The 26,657-nt window shown below is 43.5% G+C and overlaps 1 protein-coding gene across 1 annotated transcript; it reads right to left on the reverse strand.

Moving 5' to 3' along the window:
• Nucleotides 1-20,124: 20,124 nt before the first annotated feature.
• cavin4a (caveolae associated protein 4a) lies at nt 20,125-25,582 on the reverse strand. Its single transcript, XM_018757799.2, has 2 exons — nt 24,925-25,582; nt 20,125-22,578 (listed from the first exon to the last, which is right to left on the reverse strand). The coding sequence occupies exons 1-2, from the start codon at nt 25,342-25,344 to the stop codon at nt 21,925-21,927; spliced, it is 1,074 nt and encodes a 357-aa protein (XP_018613315.1). The 5' UTR covers nt 25,345-25,582; the 3' UTR covers nt 20,125-21,924.
• Between the last annotated feature and the right edge of the window lie 1,075 nt (nt 25,583-26,657).

Genomic DNA, 26,657 nt, shown 5'->3' on the forward strand with positions numbered 1-26,657 from the left:
CCCCACTCTCCGCCATCACCCCCACATCCACCACCCCCTGGATGCCACTGCCTCCCCCAGCATGAATAAAAGATGAACATTGCCTTTGTGTCACCGTGCTGTTTGTACAGTGTTTATTTTCATTGACACGCTCTCGTTTTCAGCCCGGTGCTTTTTATGGAGATACTTAATACCTCTCCGTTTGTCTTAATTATTCACACAAATTTCCGACCGCACTCTTAACCAGGGGGATCTTGCGCTCCTCAAATCCACAGGGGATCATTGGCAATTTGCAGATTTGTTCACTTGGGTAAATGCAGAAGACGTGGAACACCCAACAATAGCACCTCTGATAGGTTAAAGCTGATTTCTCGTATACAAATGCTTGTCTTTGTACACGAAGACAGGCGAACACTTCTGGACAGATTGAACCCTCAAAAAGTAAAGAGACACAGACAGATGATTAGTGCTGCAAGTACTCAGCAACGTACAATTGACAGTTACAATTTCAGCACAATTCTGTCTTTTATATTCGTTGAAGCGGCACTGGAGACTTGAGTGATGACAAACAGCACAATGTTGACACGATAATTTGCACATTTTGTACCCCGGCACTCGAAAATGTAAATAAACCATTGATATTGTAAGAAAAGAAATGGAATTGTGAAGCCAATGGTATACTCTCTATCTTCGCTTCTATCTGTATCACCTACTTCCGTAGTGTTTGACACGCCATAGCGCTCACACTCTCCCTTTTATTTCACTTCGCATTTCAGTCTCGACAATAAGTGAAACACAGCAAATCGAATTGTATCCTTTATCCGTTTTCTTTCCATTGTGGTCCGAGTGTGAGGAAATCTCAACTTTGTTTCACGGTTTTTGTTGTAGATGTTTTTTCCTAGGCCTTTGAAATTTAAGATAAGGACTCTGGAGGCAGAACAAGAGCAGGGAGATAATTAAATCTGAGGGTGGATTTTTATTACCTCATTAAAACTGGGCGACCTTTCTTGACATCCCATTCAAGATTAATTCTGTCTCCCCTATTTGCATGTCTGTCTCTCGGTTAATTTTGGTGTAACGATGGCATCCGGGTGGCTTAAGCCATTATTGACATTGTTCTTTTCAGCCTGTCCATAGTTAGTTTAAGGAATTTTATGGACGGATAATTTCTGTTTGCATCCTGTCAAAATGTAGGCACATAGGCTGACATTAATGTCATATTAAATGGCGCTTAACATTGCATTAAGTGTTCTGTAGGGAACTTTTCAAATAAGGGTGTCTATCACCTTTGCCTCAAATTTGTATGACATAATTGCTTCTGAAAGAGTGTACACAATGGAATATAGCTCCAGGTGTGAAGGTTCTACAGGACCAGTCGAAAGTGGACCTGGACAATACTTGTGTGGGACAAACTGTGCAGAAGAGTGAAAGCAAAGCGACACACAGGCACCCAGCATCTCTGGGAACTGCTGCAGAAGAGTTGGGAACATATGGTGCCTCATTTCCTGGTCAAACTAAATGCCTTGTGCACACAAACTAGTTTCCAGCAAGTGGACTCAAACTTTTGCATGATACTGTAACATGACCAGGCACAGTTTAATAAGACTTTAACAACTCTGTATTGCATAACTCTGAAACCAAAACCCCAGATCTCAGTGACGAGCTGGGTATCACATTAAAGGAGCACAACATGATCTCAGTTTAAATGAAGGATGATTCTCTGAAACTTATTTCATCCTTGCGTGTTGATTGGGGAAAATGTGTGTGTTGATCATTTTGGGCTTAATGTCCAAACAGCCATAGGGCACCTGATCCGCCTGCGTCATCAAACTCGTGTTTTGGGTTCCGGATCGGTGAACGCGTTGCTTAACTGAAGGATCCACAACACCGTTTTGCATTACCCAGCCTACACACCACCTGCCCTCTCTCATCAGGCTCCTCAAAGAGCTGGATTCTGGCCTGGTCATGCCTGCTTAAAATATCAAAAAGGGGCTGTGGACAATTATCACAGGACTGGAAGACATCTCTCTGTCCAGCTAGAGTACCCTCTCAAACCACAGGGCGAACACATAAATAAAACACACTGCGCATAAAGTAAGGGCATAACATGTTCCCATGGTACCATTAGAGGCCGAAACATGCCTTGGAGAGGATAGAACCCAGTACACGCAACGCAGTGTCTTCCCAGGAGAACACAAAAGGCCAACCTTTCTGTTAAGCCAACTGTAAATGAAACAAGGGAAAACCATCTCTTTCCCACAATGCACTTGGAAACGGGAGACAACCCCATGTTAATGCATAAGCAAGGAGAAACGATAAAACCCTTCTATATTCAGAATGATACATTCCTAATCATGCATTCCCTTTTTGTCACAATATCTGTTCTGATGATCATCAAAATAACAGTTGTGTTTTTGTGGTCATATGTCTTTTATTATTATGATAACTCAGTGGCTGACTGTGAACCATCCAGGGAGCAACCAATTTACGCTAAGAGCTGGCGTGACTAGAAAACATCTCAATTTCATCAGTCTATAAGTACCAGATGGTGGTCTCAGTGATATAGACAGTGACCTTGGAAAAACCAAATATGACGCACTAAAGATGGAGTGCTGTACTCTCCAATTTGCAGTGCTCATCAGCAGTCCCACTGCATTCTACATCCAGGTCAGAATCTGGGATTCTACCAGTTTGACCCGATTCCATTTGGTCCTGCACTGAGCCACCATAATACAAATAAAATGATTGTCCTGTGTCCAGTGGCAGCTTTAGGATATGAGTTATCACCATTGAATACAAAGGGCATCTGATTTCTGACTTCCAGCTGTTTATTATATCATTGATCACTGTAAGTAGCGGGTGCGGTGGCGCAGTGGGTTGGACTGGGTCCTGCTCTCCTGTGGGTCTGGGGTTCAAGTCCTGCTTGGGGTGCCTTGTGATGGACTGGCATCCCGCCCTGGGTGTGTCCCCTCCAGCCTTACGCCCTGTGTTGCTGGGTTAGGCTCCAGCTCCCCGTGACCCCCATATGGGACAACTGGTTCAGACAGTGTGTGTGTGTGTGTGTGTGTGTGTGTGTGTGTGTGATCACTGTAAAATGGATGTGCCAAAGTAGGCTCAGCAGCAACCATATACTTACATTTATTTATTTAGCTGATGCTTTTCGCCAACGGGACTTACAATGTTAAGAAACTTAATTGTTTACCCATTTATACAGCTGGGCAAATTTAGGGTACATACATTGCTCAAGGGAACTACAGCTGGAGGTGGGAGCCAAACCTGCAACCTTTGGGTACTGAGGTAACAGCACTAACCACTGCACTACAAGCTGTCCACTATACTATCATGTTGATCTAGACTCTGTGACCAGGGGGTCGCAAAGGTACAACCACAGCAGAACAGATAATGAAGAGGTCCTGGACGTCCCATGTCCCTAATATATGACAGAAAAGGCTGGACAGCCTCCACAAGATCATGACGCTGAACCCTTCATGGCACCTGCACTGATGAGTCTACAAGTGAGGACAAAAGGTATGAACAAGATATGAACACAAACAGCACTGGGCCAAAGAGACAGGTGTGAATATGATTCCACAAATGCTCCGGTGAACACAATGAGATTAAATGCAAATGCCCTCAACAGTAATTGCAGAAAAAAGATGCTATCTTCATATTGATAGCAGCCTGCAATGCTTTTGTGGCAGCACACGCTCGGAAGAAAACAATTCAATCAATACCTGTCAACCGAATGTCAAGTTTGACGGCATGTAGTTTTGTCTATTTGCTGGACTGGAAGAGAGGAAAATTACAAGTGATTTTATGTTTGCCGTGTACAATCTCAAAGAACTTCAAAGAAATAAGTAAACTGTGGTTTTTGTCATTATTTTGGTTCCCTCCTTTCAGTTTAAAGGAGCATGCCTGAGATCCAGAGCAGATCCTAGGTGGAAGGGTACTCTGCGTTGGGTTTCAGGGCACTCGGTCGTGGAAATTTACAGCCTTGAATTTAGCATGTCTTTGGATCGTGAAAGGACATTGTGTAGCTGGAACAAAAGCATTGGTTAGACTCACCCTACCTGCCAAGTCACCAAGCCTCTTGAACGTGAACCCAAAGGCTGCAACAATCAAAAGATAGAGAGGCAATATTAAAACAGCATGGGATATGTCAACCTCCAGCAAGTGAAATGACCTGCTGGCTTGAATTGGTGTGAAATACTTAACAACGATCTGTCAATGAAAATGAGTGATATACTGCTATTGATTCTCTCAGGATGAAGAGATGGGGCTTAGCAGGGCTGTCCAGGGCCCTTCACCGCCTCAAATTTCTCTGAGAGAGGCCGTTGCTAGGCAACCTGAGAGCAAGGTGGACAGGGATTTGCTAGAATGACCAGAAGGTCACTGGTCCAAATCAAAGGTGCTACTCTACAGCAAAGCCCTTAAGGATTGTGCCGAGCCCCTATTGTTTAAATTAGACCCAAAATGCATTGATAGTTCACCTAATCCGTGAGGAGCTTTTAGGAAAATATAAGCTACTAATTGATCTAAATGGAAATCATTGAACAGATATCTTAATTCTTATAACAGAGTATTTACACTACTTTTACTGTAGTTTTTAGGTGTAGCTATCAGAATAATCGTTACTGTTATGGTCACTATCATCAAAGTGACCGTCATCTTAGCTGTACTCCATCTTTCACAAGAAATACATTTTCTGTGACATGTAAAAACACTGAAACATAGTGGAGGGAGTCCATACCTCAGTGAAAAGCTGGGCCTTGGGGAAAGTAGGGGAAGAAGTGGTCTAGAGAAACAATAAAGGCTGAACTAAAACTGAGCAGTTACTGTTAGGAGCGACTGAAGAGGGCTGCTACCGGTGCCATGACAGGAACACTGCCTTGTGAGTTAGCTCTGGCTATTAGTGAGTTCCTGGAACTCTCCGGAAGAGCTAATGACCCACCGTTCGGGGGACAGTTGGCTCAGATTTCCTGTCCACTTGGTATTGCTCGTTCGTAAAGAGTCCAAACCACAGTGGACCGGAATAGGGGTCCTAAGCATAAAAAATGCAAGTATCATTCATATTTGTAGCTTCCAAATGCCTCATTTTGGATCAGTCCTCCACTGGCTATTCTGAATTACTTATTCACACAAAAAAGCAGGAAAAGAATTAAACTTTGAAAGGCCACAGACTTCAGAATTGCCCGTTAGTGTCATCCCCACTGCAACTATTTCTACTGCAATGTGGCCTGACTTGATACATCATCAGATCAAGCCAATATCGATGAGAAATCCATACGGGGCCTGATTTAATTTTTGATTAAATATTACCTGGGGCACTGTTCCAAAACGGTGTTGAGAAAGACAAGAATGATGACGGCAGAACCAACATACTCAATATTTCTTTCGCTGTTCCCGAAAGCGTTTGATTAAAAACTAGTGACTGATATTTGGTGAAGAACAAACCACAGACTGTGTAATTTATGAGGAGTTTGGATGTGCCCACCTTCCCTCATTTGTCAGCGCTGTGTGCCACTTACGTTTCATTAAGCTCACCCTTTCTGCCACTTTTTCATTTATTCATTCATTCGTCCTGAGTAACTGCTTGTCCAAGGCAGCTGAGTTTTAATGAGTTCATGCTGGTGCCACAGTGAATCACACTGATTTTGATGATTCATTTTAAATCTTAGAGTTAACATGAAGAAGGAAGTTCTCATTTCTGCATCATACAGGCTGCATTCTAGGCGGTAACAGCATGCTATAACTCACGGTAATTTGTCGCACACACATCCAGAGATAATGGCAAAAGAAAACGGCTAATTGCGGCGTTGCACATTTCTGTGCGTGAGTGCGATTGTCGCCCTTGTGTGGAATATATCGATGTTTCTGTCGTGTCGAATGACAGCAATCTGAATTCTGCAGGTGTCTGAGGAAACCGTGGTCCCAGATGACTCACAGGCGTCTCGTATCTGATTGTGTATGTTTGTGTATTCTCTCACTGTGCACGCCTGTGTATTCCGTGGGGACGAAGAACAAAATCTGCACGAACACACACATTTCTCTTTAAATTTATGCTCATCTAACATGGCAGGGGTGGGCTGTCTTGCTTGCTGTTTTGCTTTGGTTGGCATTATTTATTTGCTTTTGTCGGCAGAGATTTTAATATCAGGTTTCACACCGGCCCCAAAAAATGGTCCAAAATAGCACTGGTTCTCATAGCCTAGGGACATCGTGGAAGGAGAGCTGCCCATTTCATTAAAGACATAACCATAAAAGGAAGTCAAAGCATTTTTTGTCAGTGAATTCTTCTGACAGAGTGCCTTCACGACCTGAGCAGAGCCATTAACGCTTATTTAAATTGAGAAATAACACCTCTGTGGCATTTAGTGGGGTACAAAACTACAACATGATGCATTCTTAAAATGTACTAATTTAGATAAGTGCTTGGAAGTGATTCACTAGATGTAATGATGCATCGGGAGAATGACTGGGATTGCAATCTGTCGCTGTGTCTGAGCGGAAAATCACCTGAGGGATAAGTATGCTGTTGTGGAACTCAGCACATTGGTCCTGTCTCCTTGAAAACACTGTAAAGGCACTACATTAAATATGCCTACTTTTGTAATAGGACTGTCATTGTATCCCTTTTCGGTATGAGATGGTCGCTGGCAGACCCATCACCTTATACTCGAGGGACCCGGTTTTGAGTCCTACCTCCTGCTGTAGTAGCCTGGATAGAAGTACTTTCTCTGAACAGACACAGTGAAATTACACTGTTGAGCTGCATGCAATTATCAGATCTATAGAGGTGGGTAATCTGCTCTTAAAAATATTGGCTAGAAGTGTAAATAATACATTTTAGGACTGGAAATAGGTGATGGAGAAAGGAGAAATGAGTAAAGACCATTACTTCCCACTAGAATGAGACAGTCATAGTATTATGAAAGTTGTGGAATACTATAAACAATACATAACATTTTCCCCCTTCTATGAAAATCACTTGCAGGACAATGCTTTGAAGTCATGCAGTATGAAAAATAGAACAAGGCAGGTTCAGATGTTGAGCCTGAAGAGCTGATTTCTGCGAGGTGCTCTGTAGATGCCCTGCTAAGGTTCCTGATCTCTCTAGAATCAGATATTAAGGCACAAGGCTCAGGTGTTGTGCAGGAGAATGCTGGAAAGGGCACTGGTGCGGATCTTGGTGGCTGCATGGGCAGTGACTGAGTGCACCGCCTAGACTTCTCTCAGCCTCCATCATAAATCCATCACACCATGCCATCACACTATGAGAGCGTTGATTAAAACACCATCACCGAACCACTGACCCCTCAGTACCCAATGGCTCGCTGGGAATGCAGAACCACAAGAGGTGTGGTGCATCCATTCGCCTTTACCTTCACTTGATGTTTCAGCCACAATCCAATAATATTCATCTCTGAACATATTCACATACAGAAAAGCAAGGAGCGTGAAGATAAATGGGATGTGGGAGTTCACCTCATGCCAAGATTAACCTATGGTAAACCACAAGATTGTTTTTCTTTCTAATTGCTGTTTAAGAGCCATCAGGAACTATTAGAGAATCAGGTCCCATTAGGAAGACATGGTATATCAAATCACTGATCAGAGACCTTGCAAACTGACAGGAATATGTCTATGCTTCCATTTCTGTACTGTCCTACTGCCAGTAGAGTAGGACAACCTTTGTCCGTTATTGTCCACTTGTCCATTGTCCAAAGTCTCAGTGGTCTGGAAGCAAGAAATGTGAGGCAGATACAACCTGAAGGAGACACCAGCACAATCAAACCCACAATTATTCATTCGCACATACACATTGTACAGGCAGTTCAGAGTCACCGATTCACCTGAAACATGTTTGGTCTGTGGGAGGAAACCAGAGTACCTGAAGGAAACGCCCACAAACACAGGGAGATTATAGAAACTCCTCACAAACTGAACCTGATTTGAACCCATCTCCAAACCCAGAGCCCAGGAGCCATGAGGAACAAGCGCTAACCCACTGAGAGTAGGTAGCTTGCGAAGCCCGTCGCTGATGTTTAATAGTGCTACGTACAGTACTTGTGGTCACAGTTAAGCCGCGGTAATGATGTGAAGGACTCGAGCTAAATAGAAGAATGTGTTGGCAGTCTACAGGTCACAGAGCTGGTCTGATCGGGGGGCATCCTTGCAGCTCCCGTGGGACACGACCCTTTTTAATTGTTCCATCGATCGCCTGAGCCATCCGGCCCAAGCCCAAAATGAGTTAATCACCGCAGTCAATGCAGCTAGCTCCGAACATGTTTCTCGAACCAGAGGTCAGTGTGGCAGGCAGGGAATTAGACCTGGAACCTTTGTTGCATTTATTCATGCTCGCTACCCTTCCCATTGCACATTTTCAGTTCCTTCCACCCCAGGCCTTCATGAATGTTAAGCCTCCACGACACTGTATGCTAATTTGCCCTAATCTCCGGTGGACGAAGAGGGACTTGCACCTGTGCCATGGCTCCAGGGTGTAGCCAGCTGGGTGGGCCTGCGGGGAGACCGAGCCGGAATACCCACAGCTGGGGTCTACCAGACCCTTTAGTGGAGGGTCGCAGTTGGTCGGATGGATGCCTGGGTCTCACCACATCCTGGTACAAGAACAAGTTGTGTGAAGTGGTGCAAACTGCTGAATTCGAGGGCATAAGATGTGTATAAATGATTCTATGGCAAGTGAGGGTCGTTGCTTTTGGAGATGACTGCTTCAGTGGCAGGAAAGTCCAACAAAAAAATGTTGCCTTTTCCTAAGCTTGGGACAGCCAGCCCCAAGCAGACACCGCAGCCGGAATGGATAGCAGCACATGTTTGTGTCGCCGGGTTACCAGGGTGACAAATGCTTCCTCCATAGTTCACCGCATGGAATTAATGAGGCTGGCATTCCAAATAAATGCAACATGCAGGACCAGCTGTTTCCAAAGCGTGGAAAGATGGAGCCACTCGCCAATCAACGCTTGGGTGTTGGCCCTTTGTCCTTGTACAAGGATCGCTGGGGTCGTGGTGAGGCATCTGTGGTATGGTCTTCTAAAGGGAAACTCTGGAGGGGCGGGGTATAAAGACTTTTCCACTCAGAGGAATGTGAGATTAATTGGAGCTTAATTCATAGCACGCTTGCTTTAGCGCTTGCCTTCAATTCCCGAATAAACGTAAGTCCTGGAGTCGATGAAGCATTTTAGCAAATGTGTTATTCATTTCATTACATTATTCAGTCAACATTCAAAGCTACTTACATGGAATGTAAAGAAAGATTTTCAATCAGTTTACACGAAGACGGTATTGGTGTTTCACATACAATGAGAGTTCATTCTCATGGAAGCAGGTCTCCAGGGAATTACCCTACAACGTCCAGGACTTTATTTCCAAGGCCAGGCCACCTTCCACACTTTCAATTAAAAATTATTTAAGGCAGGGAGAAATTTGTAGAACATACCTACATTTTTGGATAGAAAATTAAACCTGCTTCCACAGACGTACAAAATGAAGCTTGGGTCTTTGTTCCAAACTGGTTTAAAATTGCTGTTTAGCCAGGAAGCTTAAGGAAAGGTAAATTAAGACAGACAGCGGTGCATTTGTGTCGGCTCGAAGTCGGACGCCGCATCTCGGCAGGGGAGAATGAAGACAGATGACCGAAGTCCAGAGCAGGCGTGCAGCAGAACATAACAGCCATAATAGGCACCCCGAGGAGCGAGCACATAGCGTGCAATGATGAGGGCGATTATGGCACCCGCCGTGGTTCTAAGTGGAGACGATGGCGGGCGGTCGCAGAGCCACACTCATTTCAGGGAGACTGTGTGAGGACCATCTCCCACTTCGGATGCCCAGCCTCAACCACACCATGTCAGTATCTGGGGGTGACAGCCATTTCAGTTCCATTCTTCATCTTGGGATTTTGAGGGGACTGGGGGGGGCTACTATGGAGATGAGTCATCGGATCAAAGAACCTCAATACAGCTGAGCTCCAGCCGAGGAGAAAAAAGCAAAGAAACAGCCTTTTGTCTCCAATTCAAAGATACTAGATAGGACTGATGGCACCAGTTGCTATAGTTGGTCTCATTTTCAATTAAAAATTAAATTGAAATTAAATAATTAAATGAAATCTTTTGTTCATGTCAAGGCAAAACACATACTGGGACTTATGTCTTCAGGTCAAAGTGTTTTTTTCCTTTGAAAACCTGTATGAAGGTATTCACGCAAGGAATGCAGGTAATGTAGAACACAGCACTCAGCACAAGTATTGAAAGCCACTAGGAGGGGTGAGGATTTTGTCTCGTAATGAGTTGAGAAGGATTAAAGGCTTTGTCTATTACTGGCACATTTGTGGCTCGGTTTTTGTAGCGCTGCTGACTCTGCTTTTGTTTGACCGCCGTTTGCCTTCACACTACAAGATGCCCACGGAGAGCAAGGATGCCGGATGGATGCCGCACGCATCTCCAGGGACTAATTACTGCAACACGCCAAAGCCATGTTAACGGCACCAAGGCTGCACACGTGTGGAGTTTTCAATATCCTACGTTAAGATGCATCAGAATGAAATGAACAGCATCAGCAACTCACAAACATCTCCAAAATCCATGTCAAACGGGGAGCTTGTCACAGCACAGTAGTAAAACACACATGTTGGTCACATTCTTCTTTCATGAGCTGCAGCATCACAGTTGAGGATGCAGGCAGATAAACAAATGCCCTTAGACAAACACAGAATCTACACACTAATAGATGACATTGAATAAAAGAGACTAGAATTAAAAAGGTGTGGTGTCAAAGTTGTACAAGTCATAAGCTGGACTCACAGAGAAGCGTAAGGAGCTTATTGTCCTAAACCTAATTGGATATTGATTGGAAATAGAGTTGGAGTTCACCAAAACAGGCTCAGGACAGAAGCCATCTGTTTTATTGAGAGCTCTTTCCAAACCCTTCGAGGCAAGTTGGAAAGCCACGATTTGCAAGCGCAACATGCCAAGATGTATCTCATCTGGCAGTAACCTCATGAGGCGGAGGAGGGGGGACAATCAAACATAAATACCGGCAGCAATGTTCTCTATCCCACCCCACTGAAAGCTAGAAGATCCATTTCTAAACTTTGCTTTTTTAAGACTCTCATAGCAGTTATGCGCTGTAGACTTAAAGACTCACAAACAAGATATTTACATTTCATACTGCATTTTTAATTTGCACCTTAATGTAAAAACAGTGAAGCCAAAAGAAATCAATGAAAACAATGTAAATGAATTCGCACCTCACCAAATAAAATGATATCGTCTCGATAGTTGAAACAGCGGCCAGCATTACAGAAATTACATCAGGTAAAACTAGCAGACAAATGGTAATTAAGGTTGGGAATTTAGCACAAGAGTTCAGATATTACTTTGAATAACAGAGAATGGTGGCTGTGGTCTCGTACCACTTTGCTGTCGGGAGACGTGCAAAATACAAGTTGGCTAAATGAGTCTGGAAGAGGTGAGTTTTCAGACCTTTTTTAAATGTCGTCAGAGATTCAGCAGTTCTGAGTGAGAGGGGGAGGTCGTTCCACCACAATGGAACCAGAACCGAGAACTTTCGTGCTTTGCCTTTCGTGCGTGGGACCACCAAGCGGGCAACTGTGGAAGAGCGTAGCAGTGTGGTTCGGGTGTAGCAGATGATCAAGTCTTTTGTAGATAGCTAGGAGCAGTTCTATCGATACTTTCGTAGGCCGTAATCACGGTCTTAAATTTTCTCCAGGCAGCTATAGGAAGCCAATGCAGAGAAACAAGTAGAGGAGATACATTGGAACATTTCGGCAAGTCAAACAAAACTTGGGCAGCAATGTTCTGTGCGTTACTGTACAGCATATATGTATATTTATATATATTTATATATTTATATATATATTTGCTGTACAGTAATGTTTGCAAAACCAGGTGCCTGCAAAGAACACTATTTGTTTATACATATGTAACGCCCTGCAGGCAGCTGTTTTTCCCTGTTTTCTTTAAATACTAATGATAAACACTTTAAACAGCTTCTTTATTATTTGCACCTGAATGTGAACTCATTATCTTAACGACACTCAGGTGTTAAGGCCTGGAGACTACGTAGAGGTGTGGTCTCACTGGCTAATTAAAAAGAAAAAACGAAAAACAATTAAAAACTCATGCCGAGACGTGAAGAAACGGAGAGAAATAATAAGAATGAAAGCTGATTTAAATTATGAACAGAAAAAAAAATGTTTTCCGTATGTTTTTTTATTTTTTATATAAATAGATTTTTTATAAAGTGCATGTTGTAAGTGTGGTGTTTGTGCACGGAAACAAATACAACTGTACAGCTAATGTGGTCCACAGGTAGACGTGAAACACGATCGTATTGCTTAATTACAGTGCTTTGGCAACCGTGCCAAGCATTAAACAGTGGTGTACAGCCTTCCAAGTGCCAATTACTACATGAACAAGCTACCGCAATCAATGCACGAGCATGGTACGGCCAACAAAGGCGGCCATTTAACTGATAAGTCGCTTATCTCAAGAGTCCTGTCAGTGCAGGACTTGAGTTATGGGGTCCCAGGTAGAGCGTGCGGAGGTCGGTAATTAGGCGGCTTGGGAAGGTGGCAGCGAGTTTCCCCTTCCCAACAGGGAGAGCCGTGCCATTCCAGCACTAAGAGGCCAGAGATGAAACATGCTGTCAGCCCCATGGGGGGCGACAGGATTCAGGGAGCCGTGACGAAATGTTGGTGCCCTGTAAGAGTCGAGATCTTCGAGGCATAATTTATTATTTATTTGCTTTGCAGATACTTTGATCCAGGGTGGATTACTGTGTGTCACATTTTTGCACTTAACCCATTTAGAGAAATGGGTATTTTATTAAGGCAAAAGAATTCCGTTTACTCCCACTGGGGGGGGGGTTTGAACCTGAAACTTTACAGGGATAGGTGTGATATTTTTACAGTGTTTTACCCTGTACATAAGACTGGTTTCCTTTCTGCCTCATCTTTTAATCATTGTATTGAAGATGCAATTCAGAGCCCAGGTAAAATGTGTTCCCTAAAACCTGCAGGACTGTAGCCCCCTGTTCAGGTTTTGACACGGAAACCCTGAGGTTTCTCAGGACGACCTCGGACAGCTTGACTTACAAAAACAAAGATGTCTCAGAAGGAGAAGCCGTCCTCTTACGTCCTCCTCCGTCATCTTTTTGGCCGCCCGTTTCGTTGACATTTACAAGGTTTATCACATCAGAGCCATTACTTCCCAGCCATTAGATTACAGATCTTTAATCAGTTGCACTCTTGACATTTATTGGCTATGGAAAACTTAATAAAAAAGAAACATTAAATTCTTAACAATCATAACTTTGCCATCTTCTTCACTCTTCTACAAATTGCATCAATTATTGTATGGCAATTGAAAGGGGTCCCCTTGTCCAGAGGCGGAGCTCTGTGTAGAGTCACACATCCAATAATAACCAGCAGTTTTCTTTCATAAATGGCTGATTCTTATCTTAGTAGATTGTTATCCTTAGCTGGATGTATATAATGTGGATTTTTACTTACGATGTTACATTTTTTCTGTGCCTGAAATTCATGCATTCTTATTGCAGTGCCAGCATCAGCGTTGATATCAAGGCTATTGATGGTTTGCATCAATGTTAGGCCTAATTTCTGATACAGTCGTGTTGATTCCCTTTTTCCTTAAAGCACAGAGACGAACAAATGCTGAAACGAAATTGAGGATATCTGCAAATATGTCAGCGCGACGGCTCGCTTTGGCTTTCATCTCTTTGGCTGCCTTTTCTCCCATGGATCCGCAGCGCTGGACACGCAGGACGATGGTGCTGCCAGCAGGCTGTGCTTGAAGCCCAGAGTCTGGCCAAAAACATGTCCACCCTGTAGGGCCCAGGTGGCTAATAAGATCCGCAGAACCACCCAGAGGTGGGGGAGGGGACACCTCAGGAGCTGCGGCATGGAGAAAAGCCAACAGCAAGAGAAACTCCATCCTAAGTACCACATGCTGTTGGGTCAAGTCCAATTGGATTTGATTAAATGATAAAGAATAGAAATAATACAATTACTTCTTGCTTATCACTTTAGATATTACTGCTTTTCTATTGCTTGCAGATACAGTGACCTACTGTTGTAAATGGTGGCACAGCGAGTAGCGCTGGTGCCTCAAAGGTCCTGGCCTGTGCGTGCGGATATGAGTTTGAATCCGGCCCAGCGTGTGTGGAGTTTGCACATTGTCCCCGTGTTTCAGGTGAACTGGTAACTCTGACTTGCCTTGAGTCGGGGAGAGAGTGTGTGTTTCTGCGTGTGTGTTTCATTGCTCAGTTGTACCAGTGGCTAAATCAGTGTTTTGTCCGGCATATCGAACATCGTAAGTCACCTTGACCAAAGGCACAAGTTAAATGCTAGTTAAAAAATAACATCCACTTATGCATATCGAGTTTGAGATACAGACCAAACGGCCTCTGACTAAGAAGAGCAGTTTTTGAATTTCCCATTTCAATCTCTCTTTGCAGTATTGATTTTAATTACAGTGCAATGCGTGGCTGCAATCAATATTGTGGCACTTTGAATTCTCAATTTTAGAGGGAAAACCCATGTGAATATCAGGCGTTGGAACAGAAGTGCGTTGGTGGGGAAAAAGCAGGTAGTCAGGTAGTAGGACCTGTCAGAACAATTACAGCTGTAGAAGTGAGACTGGCGCCGGGTTCCGACTCAGGGACCCGTATTCACTTATCAAAGGTGGCGACACAGAGCACCGGCGGCAGCCGCGATCGCTATCCATCAGCCAGGTCAAACACCTCGCTTTCCTGTTTTAAAGGTATCATTTCCAAACCCTTTCACCAGGCAGGGGCACAGTTTTGACAACCCTGCCAGCAAAGCCATCATCAGAAGTTCAGCGGGTGTATTGATAGTATTGGTGCCCCGGGGGGGGAATCCTGATCTTACCTGCCACACTAAGGATTCACTGCCATAGACCGTAGCCTCTGAAAAAACTAATTTGCTGCAGCTTTGAGACGTAACCTAGCGTTAAAGTCTGATGCGGGATGTGCACCGAGTCAGGAGGTATCGGCGTGTAACATCTGACAGCAATGCCAGCGCTTGTTCTATCTTATCACTTTGGTTGTGACCTCCAGAACCTGACCGGATGTCGTTGCCTATATGTCCGCAAATGTCGGAATCTGACATCGCAACGGAATTAAGCTGCTGAAGAGGAGGAAACCGCTTCTTAAATTTGAAGCAGTTCTAGTGATCATCACAGCATTTTCTTATAGTTCTCTGATGGAGTCTGGCATGTGGACTTATATTTATTTTTCTGATACTGTTCTCTAAAGCAACTTACAATGTTAAGCTGCTTACAGTGATTTGCCCATTCATACTGCAGGGTAATTTCGACTGTAGCAGTTCAGGGTTAGTACCTTGATCAAGGGTATTACAGCAGGAGATGGGGTTCAAACCTTGGTCCTTCAGTTGCAAGGTGGCAGTTCTAACCAGTATGCCACCTCCTGTCAGCAGGTATAAATAAGAAAATTTTATTTTGTAAACGGTTGTGTGGTCTGTTTGTCAGCTTCGCAACTGCACCGCAAAGGAGAACGTCGGCTGCTCATCAGAACAGGAGCACGGTGCATGAGATGGTTCGGTGTCCAAATCAGCGACCAGATAGCCCTGTCCGGAATGGTTCAGACCGCCAAGCGGCCCCTGAGGTTGGACCGCCGAGCGAACAAGGACTGAAAAACTCATGCATTTCACGCAGCCTACATGAATAACCTCAGGAGAGAACCCGAGGACCAAAATACCCGTGGATTTCATTCTCCGGCTCATTGTCCCCTGAGGATGAAGGATCTCTGCACTAGACTTGATAAAGGGACAGGGCCACAGGCGAGGGCATCAAGCTCCAGCCAAGATGATTCCCCAGGAGAGACCCTCACAGGGGTGCCTGAATGGAGGCCTGATCACAGCTGGACAGATAGAAATGCCACCGGCTCCCACTGAGCTCCAGGGGTCCGGTTCTCAGCTGTGATCTCTTCTACTTTGAACGCCTTTGCCTGGCTGTTAAAACTGGTCAGTTGGTTTGTTGGAGTGTTTCTTTAGGTTTTCTACGCTGAGCTTTTAAGGGAAGTCAGCCGTCTGACAAAGTGAATTTTGGGAGCCAAATCAAAACGTGTGTATTATCTTCATTTTTCAATTTGCTTAGCAAAGACTGCAAATAATTTCTGCAATAAAACTGTCAGACAGTAATTGTTGCATCTACCTACCCAGAGACTGGAGATGAAAATTAGCTTTTACAACTTAATCTGCTATAGCACATTAGATGTTTTATTCTTTTATATATATTTAATGTACTGTATATATACTGATACGGTGAATATAATGACTTGGTGATTCATTCAAATGTTCCTATTGCGATGTTGTATGCGTAGCTACAGTGTTTATTTTTGTTGCTCATTAGCAGACTTTCGTCATGTCATTTTCCTTCAAATTCCAGAAGGAATCCCAGCCTGTCTCCAACAATATAATCATGTTGGGCCAATGGAAGGTGGATTGAAACAACAGATGTATGAACAAAGTACTTGTGTTGCTGTTAGAGTAATACTGTTGTTTCATCGTTACTCCAGGGCAAAGGATGCCTATACAGTGTACGATGCAAAGGTGGTAATCACAGTTAATTCTGATTTATGATTTTAACAACATTATTTTACTTGCAACCCGCTTTATGCTGTCAGTGCACTTTCTGTCGTTTAAATTTATCTGTTCCTCCCACGGAAAATGAAGAATAATTACATAAATCAATGTCAAAGAGTGGAATTTAAATGTTTAAACACAAAAACCTCACAACTAAAGCGATGCACATCTGATGGATTTACAGACCTTGCAAAATCGGTCGTGCGTATTCTGTCCAGATGTAACCAATGAGTCATTTCCCAACTTGTGTGAATTTAAGGCCATAATTTACTAAACATTTTAAAACTTGGCTAGCATTGCCTTCTAAGTTGCGCTAATTCTGCTAAACAGACCTGAGCTCCAAGTGGCTGCTGGTCCATCCAAGGATGAACACCTGCATAAACAACAAGAAGTTAGCAGGTGCTGCTAAATATGCAGATTTACATAATTTCTAAAGTCTTAAATACTGCATGTGTGAGCAGGAGTCTCCTTAAATTCAAGTTCTTGAAATTCTGTAGACCACATAGGCCTATAGTAGTCTAAACAGTCCAATATTAACACTGTAGGAGTTTACAGTGGACTGAAGGGTTAGAGTTCTTGGAGCCCGACTGGCCTCCAGACTGAAAACTCCTGCATCTCAGAGGACAAATAACATTACAGGTGGTTAAACAGACCTATAATGGGTCAAATGGGTTTAGAATGGATGAAATGGGCCAAAAATAAAGTTCTTGGGAGCAAACTGGCCTAGAGAAATAAAATTATTGGAGCCCAGAGCATTAAATGGTTCTAGAGCAGGTCAAATAAGTTTACAGCTGTTCTATATGGGTTTATAGTGGGTCAAACAGGCTTGTAGTATGTCAACAGTCCTACCTTAGATTTAAAACCCAATTATAAATTCTACAAAGTCATGAAATGTAGCGTGGGATTAAAGCTAATCTTTAGTTAAAGGTAATTATCTCATTTCCCTTCTGTGTCAATCCCAGAGAGCAGAGCATACTTTCTCCGTTATCAAAATTACGATGCGTATTCTTCAAAAAGGTGAAAGAAAGAAGAACGTGTACAAGTCATAAAAACCTTGCTCAGGATAAGCGACTTACAAATTCCCGGTGCTCCAGGTGCAAGTGTTCCCCCACGCATGCATTAACTCTCACCTGAAGTAGATGCATGAGTTGTCTGAGACTCCAAGAAGAAATCAACATTTGCAACCGCAAAACAAATGTGAAACAGGTGTTCATCGGGGATTAGCTGTAGTGTAAATAAGCTTCTGATAAGTAGTACCATGAAAATGCGTCGCTGGATGAAAATATGCTTTTTATTAGATAGTGGCAAACACCACTTGTTATTCCTGTTTGTATCACTAGAGTAAACTAACTCCAGAGATGTATTTGTGCAAAGCCGTTTTGTTGTTTTATTACGTTTCTCACCCATTGAATGAGTTGTGCTGTTTCACCTATGACATCAAAAATGGCACAAGACTTCAGTGTTCAAAAGCACCCTCATCTTGCGTATTTACCTGCTGTACGCGGGGTAGAATTAATTTCTGAATTTAGTATTCAGAATGATTAAATAACAAATACTAGAAAATCCGAGATCAGACTGAAAGGGAAACACAATAAGAAACAATCTACTATGAAATACTGCTCCGTTTATCATTTTTCATTACTATGTGCATGTTTAGCAGACTCTATTAATGCAAAGGATCTTAAGCAGTTTATTCTAAAAAATGTTGACAGCTGAATTTATACAGCTGAATATTTACTAAGGCAATTTACTGCGAATCCTTTTATTCATGTGTCCAGCTTCTTGATGGGCTTTATGAGAGCGATGATGCTGTTCAGAGACATGGAGCTCTTCTCCTCATCAGAGATGCTGCTGGTATTTGTCACCATAGGTCTTCTCTCGGCTCCTCTGGCAGCCATGAGGAGGGGTGGAGAGCGCTGCCTTTGTATGTGGCATATAAATAAAGGTCATGGTTCATGCGTGATTGAATGCACTTGTCATACAGCAAAACCTCCGGGGTCCATGCTCAGGACAAAAGGTTTCTAATGAGGGGATTTCCATGTTGGGGTCCTGAAATCGATAGGTCCAAGGACAGTGCTGATGTCTGCCGTCTGATCTCACAAATGAATGGTGAAAGTTCCATCTTTGGTAAGAAGTGACTGAAAAGCGAGTGCCTGAATGTAGAGATTAAACCCATTTCTGTGGGGAATGAAGAGAAGACCACAGAGGTGCTTTGAAGGCCTCTGAAATTGTAAGAAAGGACAGGATCACGGGGGGACTGTTGCACCATAAACTCAGCCCAGAAGACACCTCTCACCTCATCCACAGACCGTGGAAAAGGAGAAACACGATAAAGAGAGTTAGAGAAGTTAGAATGCCTGACACTTGAGGAAATGTGGAACTGTGGCCTGCATCACCCTGTTTTAAAACAGCAAGTGGAAAATGTGTGCTGGTGCAAACTCCACAGGTGAGCGGTGGAATCAGGCAAATGCATAAATCTGATTTGCCACTCCTGAAGGAAATCAATAAAACAGGCTGGCTGTCATAGGCTGGTTGGTTGTCACTGTGGATCTCACCACCCCCTTTGTCCGTGTCTCCCACCTAGGTTCTAGCAACCCTGTGGAGGACATTCCTGTGGACCTGCCCTCACCTTCATCCGTCCTCTGGTTCTCAGTGGAGCAAGAGCTGTCATTAGTGAATGTGGAATGATGTCACTCAACATTGTCCTGTAGACAGCAGGGCTTCTGCTGTACCACACGCCCATGGGACAGTGTGGTACGTCGCCCCCCCCAAGCACACTGTAGATCTCTGTTTCAGAGATGCGATATATAACTAAAGTGTTGTGAGATGTTTCTCTTCACAAGATTTCACATTTTGGTCAATCTCTTTAGTGGTTCTGTATTTGCCCTTATTGGATAGTAAAGTTTGCTTCGTTGGGGATGTTCGACCACACGTCCACACGCCGGCATTCGGAGTCTCCGACAGTATTGCCAATGACACAGATGAATGCAGAGTTCAGGCCGAGCCAAGGCGGAGAGTGACTGGCATTTAATTTTGGTCTCTCTACAGCCGTGGAATCGGATATCTGTTCCATCGTGGCAATAACTGCTTCCTCTCCCAAAGTCGGCAATTCATCTCGGCCGGTTATCAAGACCGGCTGGCGGTTGGTTGCTAGGTGCGGAAGGAGGACAATCGTTTGATGTACGACCCCAACTGAAGCTGTGCTCTGTACTTTGCGGCCAAAACCTTGACAGGTTTCATCTTTCTGCTCATACGTCTACTGATGCTGACTGTATATTTTCAGTAGCGGAAGAGTAACTGAAGAAATCGGTCAGATCAAAATAGAAAATAGCTTTTCTTGTGGAAGAAAGGCTCTGTAGACCACGCCTGCACACCTTAAAATGTCACTCGAGATTAGTATTTGTTTTTCCACATGAGCAATAACGTGGACCAGTGTGACAGTTAAAAGCATGGAAACCTTACTCTTCTGACAATGGACATCACTGGCTTTGTGCCTTTATTCATACAGCATCTGCATATACTGGACAGATTGAATCATTTCCATAACAACTGTAATTTTGCTCTAACAAAAGGAATTGAGGTACTGGGCTTTTTAAAAAATAACTGACATACAGAATGAATTAGACATGCATTACGTGAAATTACCTAGTACATACAGTATGTTACTGTTTACTTTAAATGCATTGTCTCAATTTAAGAGGGTTTTTTTATAAAAAAAAGATGATGACAGTTATTTTAAAGAGTATATCTATGTTTTGGAAAATGTAAACAGCACATTTTTTTAAAATATAATATTTTTATTTTTTAATATGATATATTTTATTTGCAAAAGATATCGCTGGACCGCTGTTTGACCACAGTGCTATATGGAATTATATTGCTAAAGTATGTATGATACGTAGCCAAACAAACAGAAGTTGAGGAAAAAAGATCAGATTAGTTTACAATATTTTCATCACAAGAAAAACAACAACAAAAAACATGCTACAGTATGTCATATCCATCATATATTATTTATTTCACTGCTTTCATACTTAAAGAGGTTTAAAGTTTGAAAGGGACATTTAGACATTTGCAGTTGCTCGTTTAGCGAGGTTAAATGAAGAACATTTCTTATTAACATGCAAGAATCACGCTATTGCCATAAGCCTACCTATACAGTTATAATAAAATCTGCATCAAGCAGTAAAGCTGTGTTTATATGTTCGCATTTCAGAATCTGTAGTGTGACCTCAGAAAGCAGAGATTCAAATCTACTTTTTAAAACAGCAGACTGTGTAATAAAAATATAACCAAACCCTTTTCAAACAGGCAAGACCATACTTTAATGTTTCAGGACATATGCAAAATGTACGTAAAATGCATGTAAAATCTTGTGGGACACACCTGAGGGCAGATATAACCCCGCTGCTCTACGTTTAATGAGAAAATGTCACTGACAGACCGCCACTAATAAAATATGACGTGTTAATAAATTTCAAATACTCAGACCAGCTGAGCGAGATTTCCTACAGCTTCATTCTACATGAGCCAAATTTGTGATAATGGTCAATTAACACAACAGATTCCGCTTTGGATTTTAATATCGGCCGCCCACATCATTTACAATTACAGTATACATTTCCATCATTGTTACACGCTGCTGCCTTTTTTTTTCACAGACAAAACACTTTACGCCTCAACCATGCTGTGCATCGGAAGAACACATTTTCACACCTGCCATCGCTTTCACGACGACACCCACTCCAGCATGTTGCTACTACGGGCGTCTGCTTTCCAATAAAATACCGGTCTTGTAAAAATCCCCTTGGGCCCCAACATATGCTAATACTTCCGTCAACAGTACAAAGTTTATTGCTTTACAAATAGTTCTGTTTTGCATGAAGCTGAGTCCTTGAATATTTAAAAAAAAAAAAAAAATCTGATATGTCTCCCTCAGAAACGTTTCCGCTGTGAATCGCAATTCTGACTGTTACAGAAAACGGGTTTTCTTTGAAGCAGTTCTGCAAAATCACCCCCATGCTTCACCAACTGAGCTGTTTGTGAGAATCCATCTTTCATGATTACCTTTCAACATGACCTTCCAGACCTCAAACTTTCTTCTTATCCTGAAAAAATAAATACATCCTCAAAACACACATTTCCTTGAAACTTCAGTGTGTGTTCGTAAGGAAAAACTAACAGATGTGTCACTGAACTTCTCCTTCGGGCAGACCGTAACTTTGGCACTGTTGCCGTTTGCTCCATGGCATCGCTGAGCCTTCTTCTTATGAGAGTTGCTTGATGTCATACCCAGGCCCTGTCTCACCCTTTCCTTCATCAACGGCTTCCACTGTGAACTGGATTTTACTCTCCTCTCCTATCCTGGTGGCTCCCACCTCCGAAATGGGACCCTCGCGCTTTGTTTCAGTCACCACCTCAGTGTAGGTGACCTCGGGACTGGACTTGCGGGCCTTGGGAGGGGCATCTGGGGCCCCCTCGGCCCCTTCCTGACCCTCGGCCACAGTCCTTTCCTTCTTCAGCTTGATGCGGAAAGACTCCTTCGTTGGCGCCTTTTTGGCGATGTTCTCTTTAAGTCGCTCGCCAGATTCCTTGATCCGTATACTGGCCTGGTGCATCTTCTCTCGTCGCTCCGGAGGAACAATGCGCTCACCCAGGTGGTTGATCTTGGTGCCCAGGTTGTCCTTCGTCTTGGTCACGTTCTCCCGTGAGAAAGCCGCCTTAATGTTCTCAATACCTTTTATGCCCGTCTTCTTCAAGCGGGCAGCCCGGGAAGAGTCGGCCTCTTCCACAACCATGTACTCCTCATCTGAAGAAAGATCGGCGGGAGGATCATAGGTGTCTGGATCCACAGTCACGCCTGCCAACCCTTCTCCTTTGGGTTTCTTTGTGACCGCCACCGAAGGGATCTCAGTTTCTCCCTGGAGAAAGACCATGATAAGAAAGGCCGCTTCTGCTTAAGATGTATCAACCCAATATGCCTATGTTTGTTTTATACAAAGAAAAAACTACACCAAAATACAGCAAAGAGGCATTAAGGAGTTGCAGAAGTATACTAGCATACCATATCTTCTTGAGATAATCAAAAGTTAACAGCTGGATCAAGAGAGATTTGACTTGTCTTATGAATGGCTAATGTCTGTAGCAATATGCACAACCTTTCTTTGGAGGATGTCAAATGCTTGAGCATGCATGGATTATGTAAGAATCATTGTTTATACTGGACTTTTAAATGTGGCCATACCGTTGTAGAACAGGCCAACTTTTGTTCTGGTGTAAAGCCAGACATCTACTGAGGTAGGACCTGCAGGCGACTTTGTTTCTCAGACATAATTAATCCTAATAAACAGTCTCCGGTGAGCAAGAATCGTGCTCATTAATCAAGAGACAAAATGTCATTTGCATGGTTATGTTCCGTAAATGACACAATAATCATTTTGCCAAAAAGATGTGTTTAAATGTAAATGCTTTCACAAAGACTCAACTGACATGGGCCTTGCAGGGTTACTGTTCAGGAGCACTAGTGCAAACAAGGAGAGAGGTTCTCAGTTATTCAAGCTTACATTAATATTTTTATACTGCAAAAAAATTAAGAAGTTTTCACAATATTTAACTTGATCCTTGGGTTTCTGAGCAGGGGTAAAAGTTCTGTTTCTAGATTCCTATATATATGTATTCATTCTACATTATGTATCTCCTCTTGCTGAAGCACCTATAGTTGAAACAACACATCCTATTGAGAGTTTTCAGGTCTTTCAACTAGGCCTTAAATGTATAAATATGGAGAATTCTCATTTATTAATGCGACTGTCAGCTGCCCGTGAAACGATTTATCTTCTGTCTACAAGGACAACAGGAAATCAATGAGCTAATTAGTTTGATTTTAGGTTTTTTTTTTAAAAAAATGTATTTAAATAAAGCAAATACTACAGATATAGCTCAGTATTTATATTTAAGATCAATAAAGTTATTTGTCTCTGTTTCCAGTCATGTCACAGACTTGGGCTCTGAGATTCGAGTGTCCCTCATGGGCAATGTCACAGCTGAAGGCCTAATAGCCACTCCCAGTGTGAGTGGTGCTTCCAGCAACTGAGCATCGCTTTGTGCTATAGCACGCAATGCCACTATATTTGGAGATATGTCCCCTCAGACCATGGCCCCAGAATAACTCGCAAAAAATCTGTCACTCGGAAACGTCACGTCGCCAGGCGAGCTGATGCCTTTGACCGCCATGAGTTTAAAAGCTTTCGGTCAACATTTTGTCAAAGGTATGCAGTAACAACATTTTTCACAAATAAACTAGCTGCCAGTCCCTGTGTGGAATCCCCCGGGGCAAAATGTGGCCCTAGCCAAAAGCAGGGTATCGTTGATCATCAGACACGCCTAGTTAGTGTGGCATAAGCCCATCCCCAGATGAGTGTTACTTTTCATATGGGCAGCACATAACCTTTTTCCTGGCTGGTGGCTTTTTTATGTGTCCTTATTGGTGGCAGGACCTGGTACACTCTAAGAATAGCCAGGGTACATCATGGAGCAGCAGCTGCTAGCTCGGAAAGCCCCGGGTGGCACCCCTTGGACCGCTACCTATTCAAATGATACTCAGTTCTGGTCCCGGGAGACTCAGCTCAAGTCCTTCAAACCCATCTTGTCTATCCTGGAAACACCAGGAGCAGTTCCTAGGGAATTGGTAGAATAGCTTCAGCCTTCAGACAATCTCATAAGCTAAGTTCTGTTGCCCCCCCTCCCCAAGTTTATTGTCGTTACTCAAGTAGTTGCCCTTGAAGCTGATTGGGATCTACGATTGTTAGTTTATGCTTTATGGAAGCTAAATGTCAGCATACCTGCCTGGAACTTGACTTGCAGGATCTGCCTTTCACATTCTCTGTTTGGGATGTATTAACATGTCATCAAATACCATCAAATATGATTGCTTACCATCAATTTGAATGCCTAACAAAGTGTTCTATTTAACTTTAAAAGACGCCGTGTTTTATGTCAGTCGTGCCATTCATGCTGCTGTAGGCACTGTTGAACTTTCTGTCTTAAATACATGTCTACCAAGAATAATTTTGTACACGTTGACCTTTCATACGTCTGGAGTCTGACAATCCTGCAACACTTTTTGAACTTTGTAGTCTTTGACAACACACATGGAAGTCAAAGGACCAACTTGGGGTTTTTGTTTTCCAGAAGATTCTGCTTAGTCATTACCCAAAGACTGTCTTAACAGCCTTCTTTGAGGGGACAGGATGCAATTGCCAACTCACCTGGTAGATGACCACCCGAAACTTGTTCCTGGTAAGCAGCTCATCCTGAGTGCTCTCTACCTTCTTGACACGCACGTTCTGCTTCTCCACACGCGTTCGCACGTCCTTGACGTTGGCGCTGACCTTGCGGGCCTTCTGCATCAGCTTCTCTACCGTGCCGCTGGTGGCAGAGTGGTCCTTCGCCAGCTTGAGCACATCAGCCTGGATAGTTTTGATGTTGTTCTCCAGCTCTAGCTGACGCTCCTCCATGCGCTGCTGGCCTGCCTGGACGCTGTCAACAATGCCAGCCACTCTCTCCAGCAGGGACAGGATGGTCATGGCACTGATGGGGGCACCACTCTCGTCCTCCACACCTGACAGCTCCAGTTTGTCTGCCGCCGCCGCGGTGCTGGCAGTTGTACGGTACTTTGGTTGATCCATGATCTACGGGTCCCTTGTAGAGTGTCGCAACCACAACCAAATCACACTAAACTCAGTTTCTTGAGAACCTACTGACCCCAAGATCTAGGTTTGGACCTGGATGAACTGAGTACGGTGTGATACACAGCCAGAGAGGCACTCCCTGCGATCAGAACGTTGGCCGGGTGTGATGCAGAAGAGCAAAGAGGCTCCACCTACTCGTCCTGCAGACCACCCAGTCTTACAGCACACTCAGGGTGTGTTGGGGAAAGTGGGCTCAGTGCAGCAGCACACACTCTTCATACCTATAAATACTCTTTGTAAGTTAACACTGGTACATTTTTGGAAGATGCATAGCTTAGAGAATGGAAATCCCCCCAACCCCCCAGCACTTGCCCCACATCCCCACCTGCTTCTTTAAGGCCTAATTGATTGAAAATGTTTCTGTTTCTGTCACCAGTTACCCAGCTGCCTTTGGATTGAGGCTTAGATGTGGATCCTTCACCATCCCTGGATTTTGACTTCAGATGTGTCTTTGAATCCAGCTCAGTTTGTGTGGCGTTTGCACGTTCTCCCTGTGTTCACGTGGGTTTCCTCCAGGTGCTCTGGTTTCCTCCCAGAGAACATGTGTTTCAGGTGAAATATTGACCCTAAATTGTTCTCAGCATTTGCTGTGCGATCAATGGGTGTCTCGTTCAGTGTGTTTTTACGGGACAGGATCTGGACCATCACGTAATTGACAATGGATGGAAGGATGTTGAAGTCCTGTAGATGGAGACGTGTGTGATGTCTCTGTATGTTTCTTTGTATTCTTTGTCCCAGCTAAGTTATCAGCCACAGTGCATAAAGGGGGCTGATGGAAGTAAATGAATATTGGACCTCTGCATTCTCAGAGACCATATTGACAGAACACCAGCAGAATGAATCCCTTGCAGCATTTGCCGTGCTGTTAGAGCAGTGGCATCCAGCCTTTCATTTCAGAGTTACAGCGAGGCGTTTTATTAAGAAAGATATTTTTTCTCACCACGGTGTAAACTTTTCACGCTGTTTCATTTCCACAAAGCCAAACACCGATTAATGAACGTTCTGTGGAAACAACATCCCCTCAATTTGCAGCCAAAGAAGAGGGTGGGAGTCAATGGCATAGATGGATTGGCATTGACACACACAAGCGTAGGGTGGAAGAGCACTGCAGGCATCTTTAGAGGACCAGCGCCAAATCCTTACACTTTCATACAAAGGCTAAATTAAAGGGTTCAGGGGCTGCAATTTATTCTAATAACAGTGCGGGAGTCATTACGCCATATTTGTCATACTGCGTTTAGCTTGCTCTT

Source organism: Scleropages formosus, chromosome 7, assembly GCF_900964775.1.
Source record: "Scleropages formosus chromosome 7, fSclFor1.1, whole genome shotgun sequence".
Classification (NCBI taxonomy): Eukaryota; Metazoa; Chordata; class Actinopteri; order Osteoglossiformes; family Osteoglossidae; genus Scleropages; species Scleropages formosus.

Coding starts and splice junctions, on each gene's coding strand:
- cavin4a (XM_018757799.2), bottom strand. CDS start 25,344: ATGGATCAACCAAAGTACCGTACAACTGCCAGCACCGCGGCGGCGGCA. Junction 22,579..24,924: donor TTCGGGTGGTCATCTACCAG/GTGAGTTGGCAA, acceptor GTCTTTCTCCAG/GGAGAAACTGAGATCCCTTC.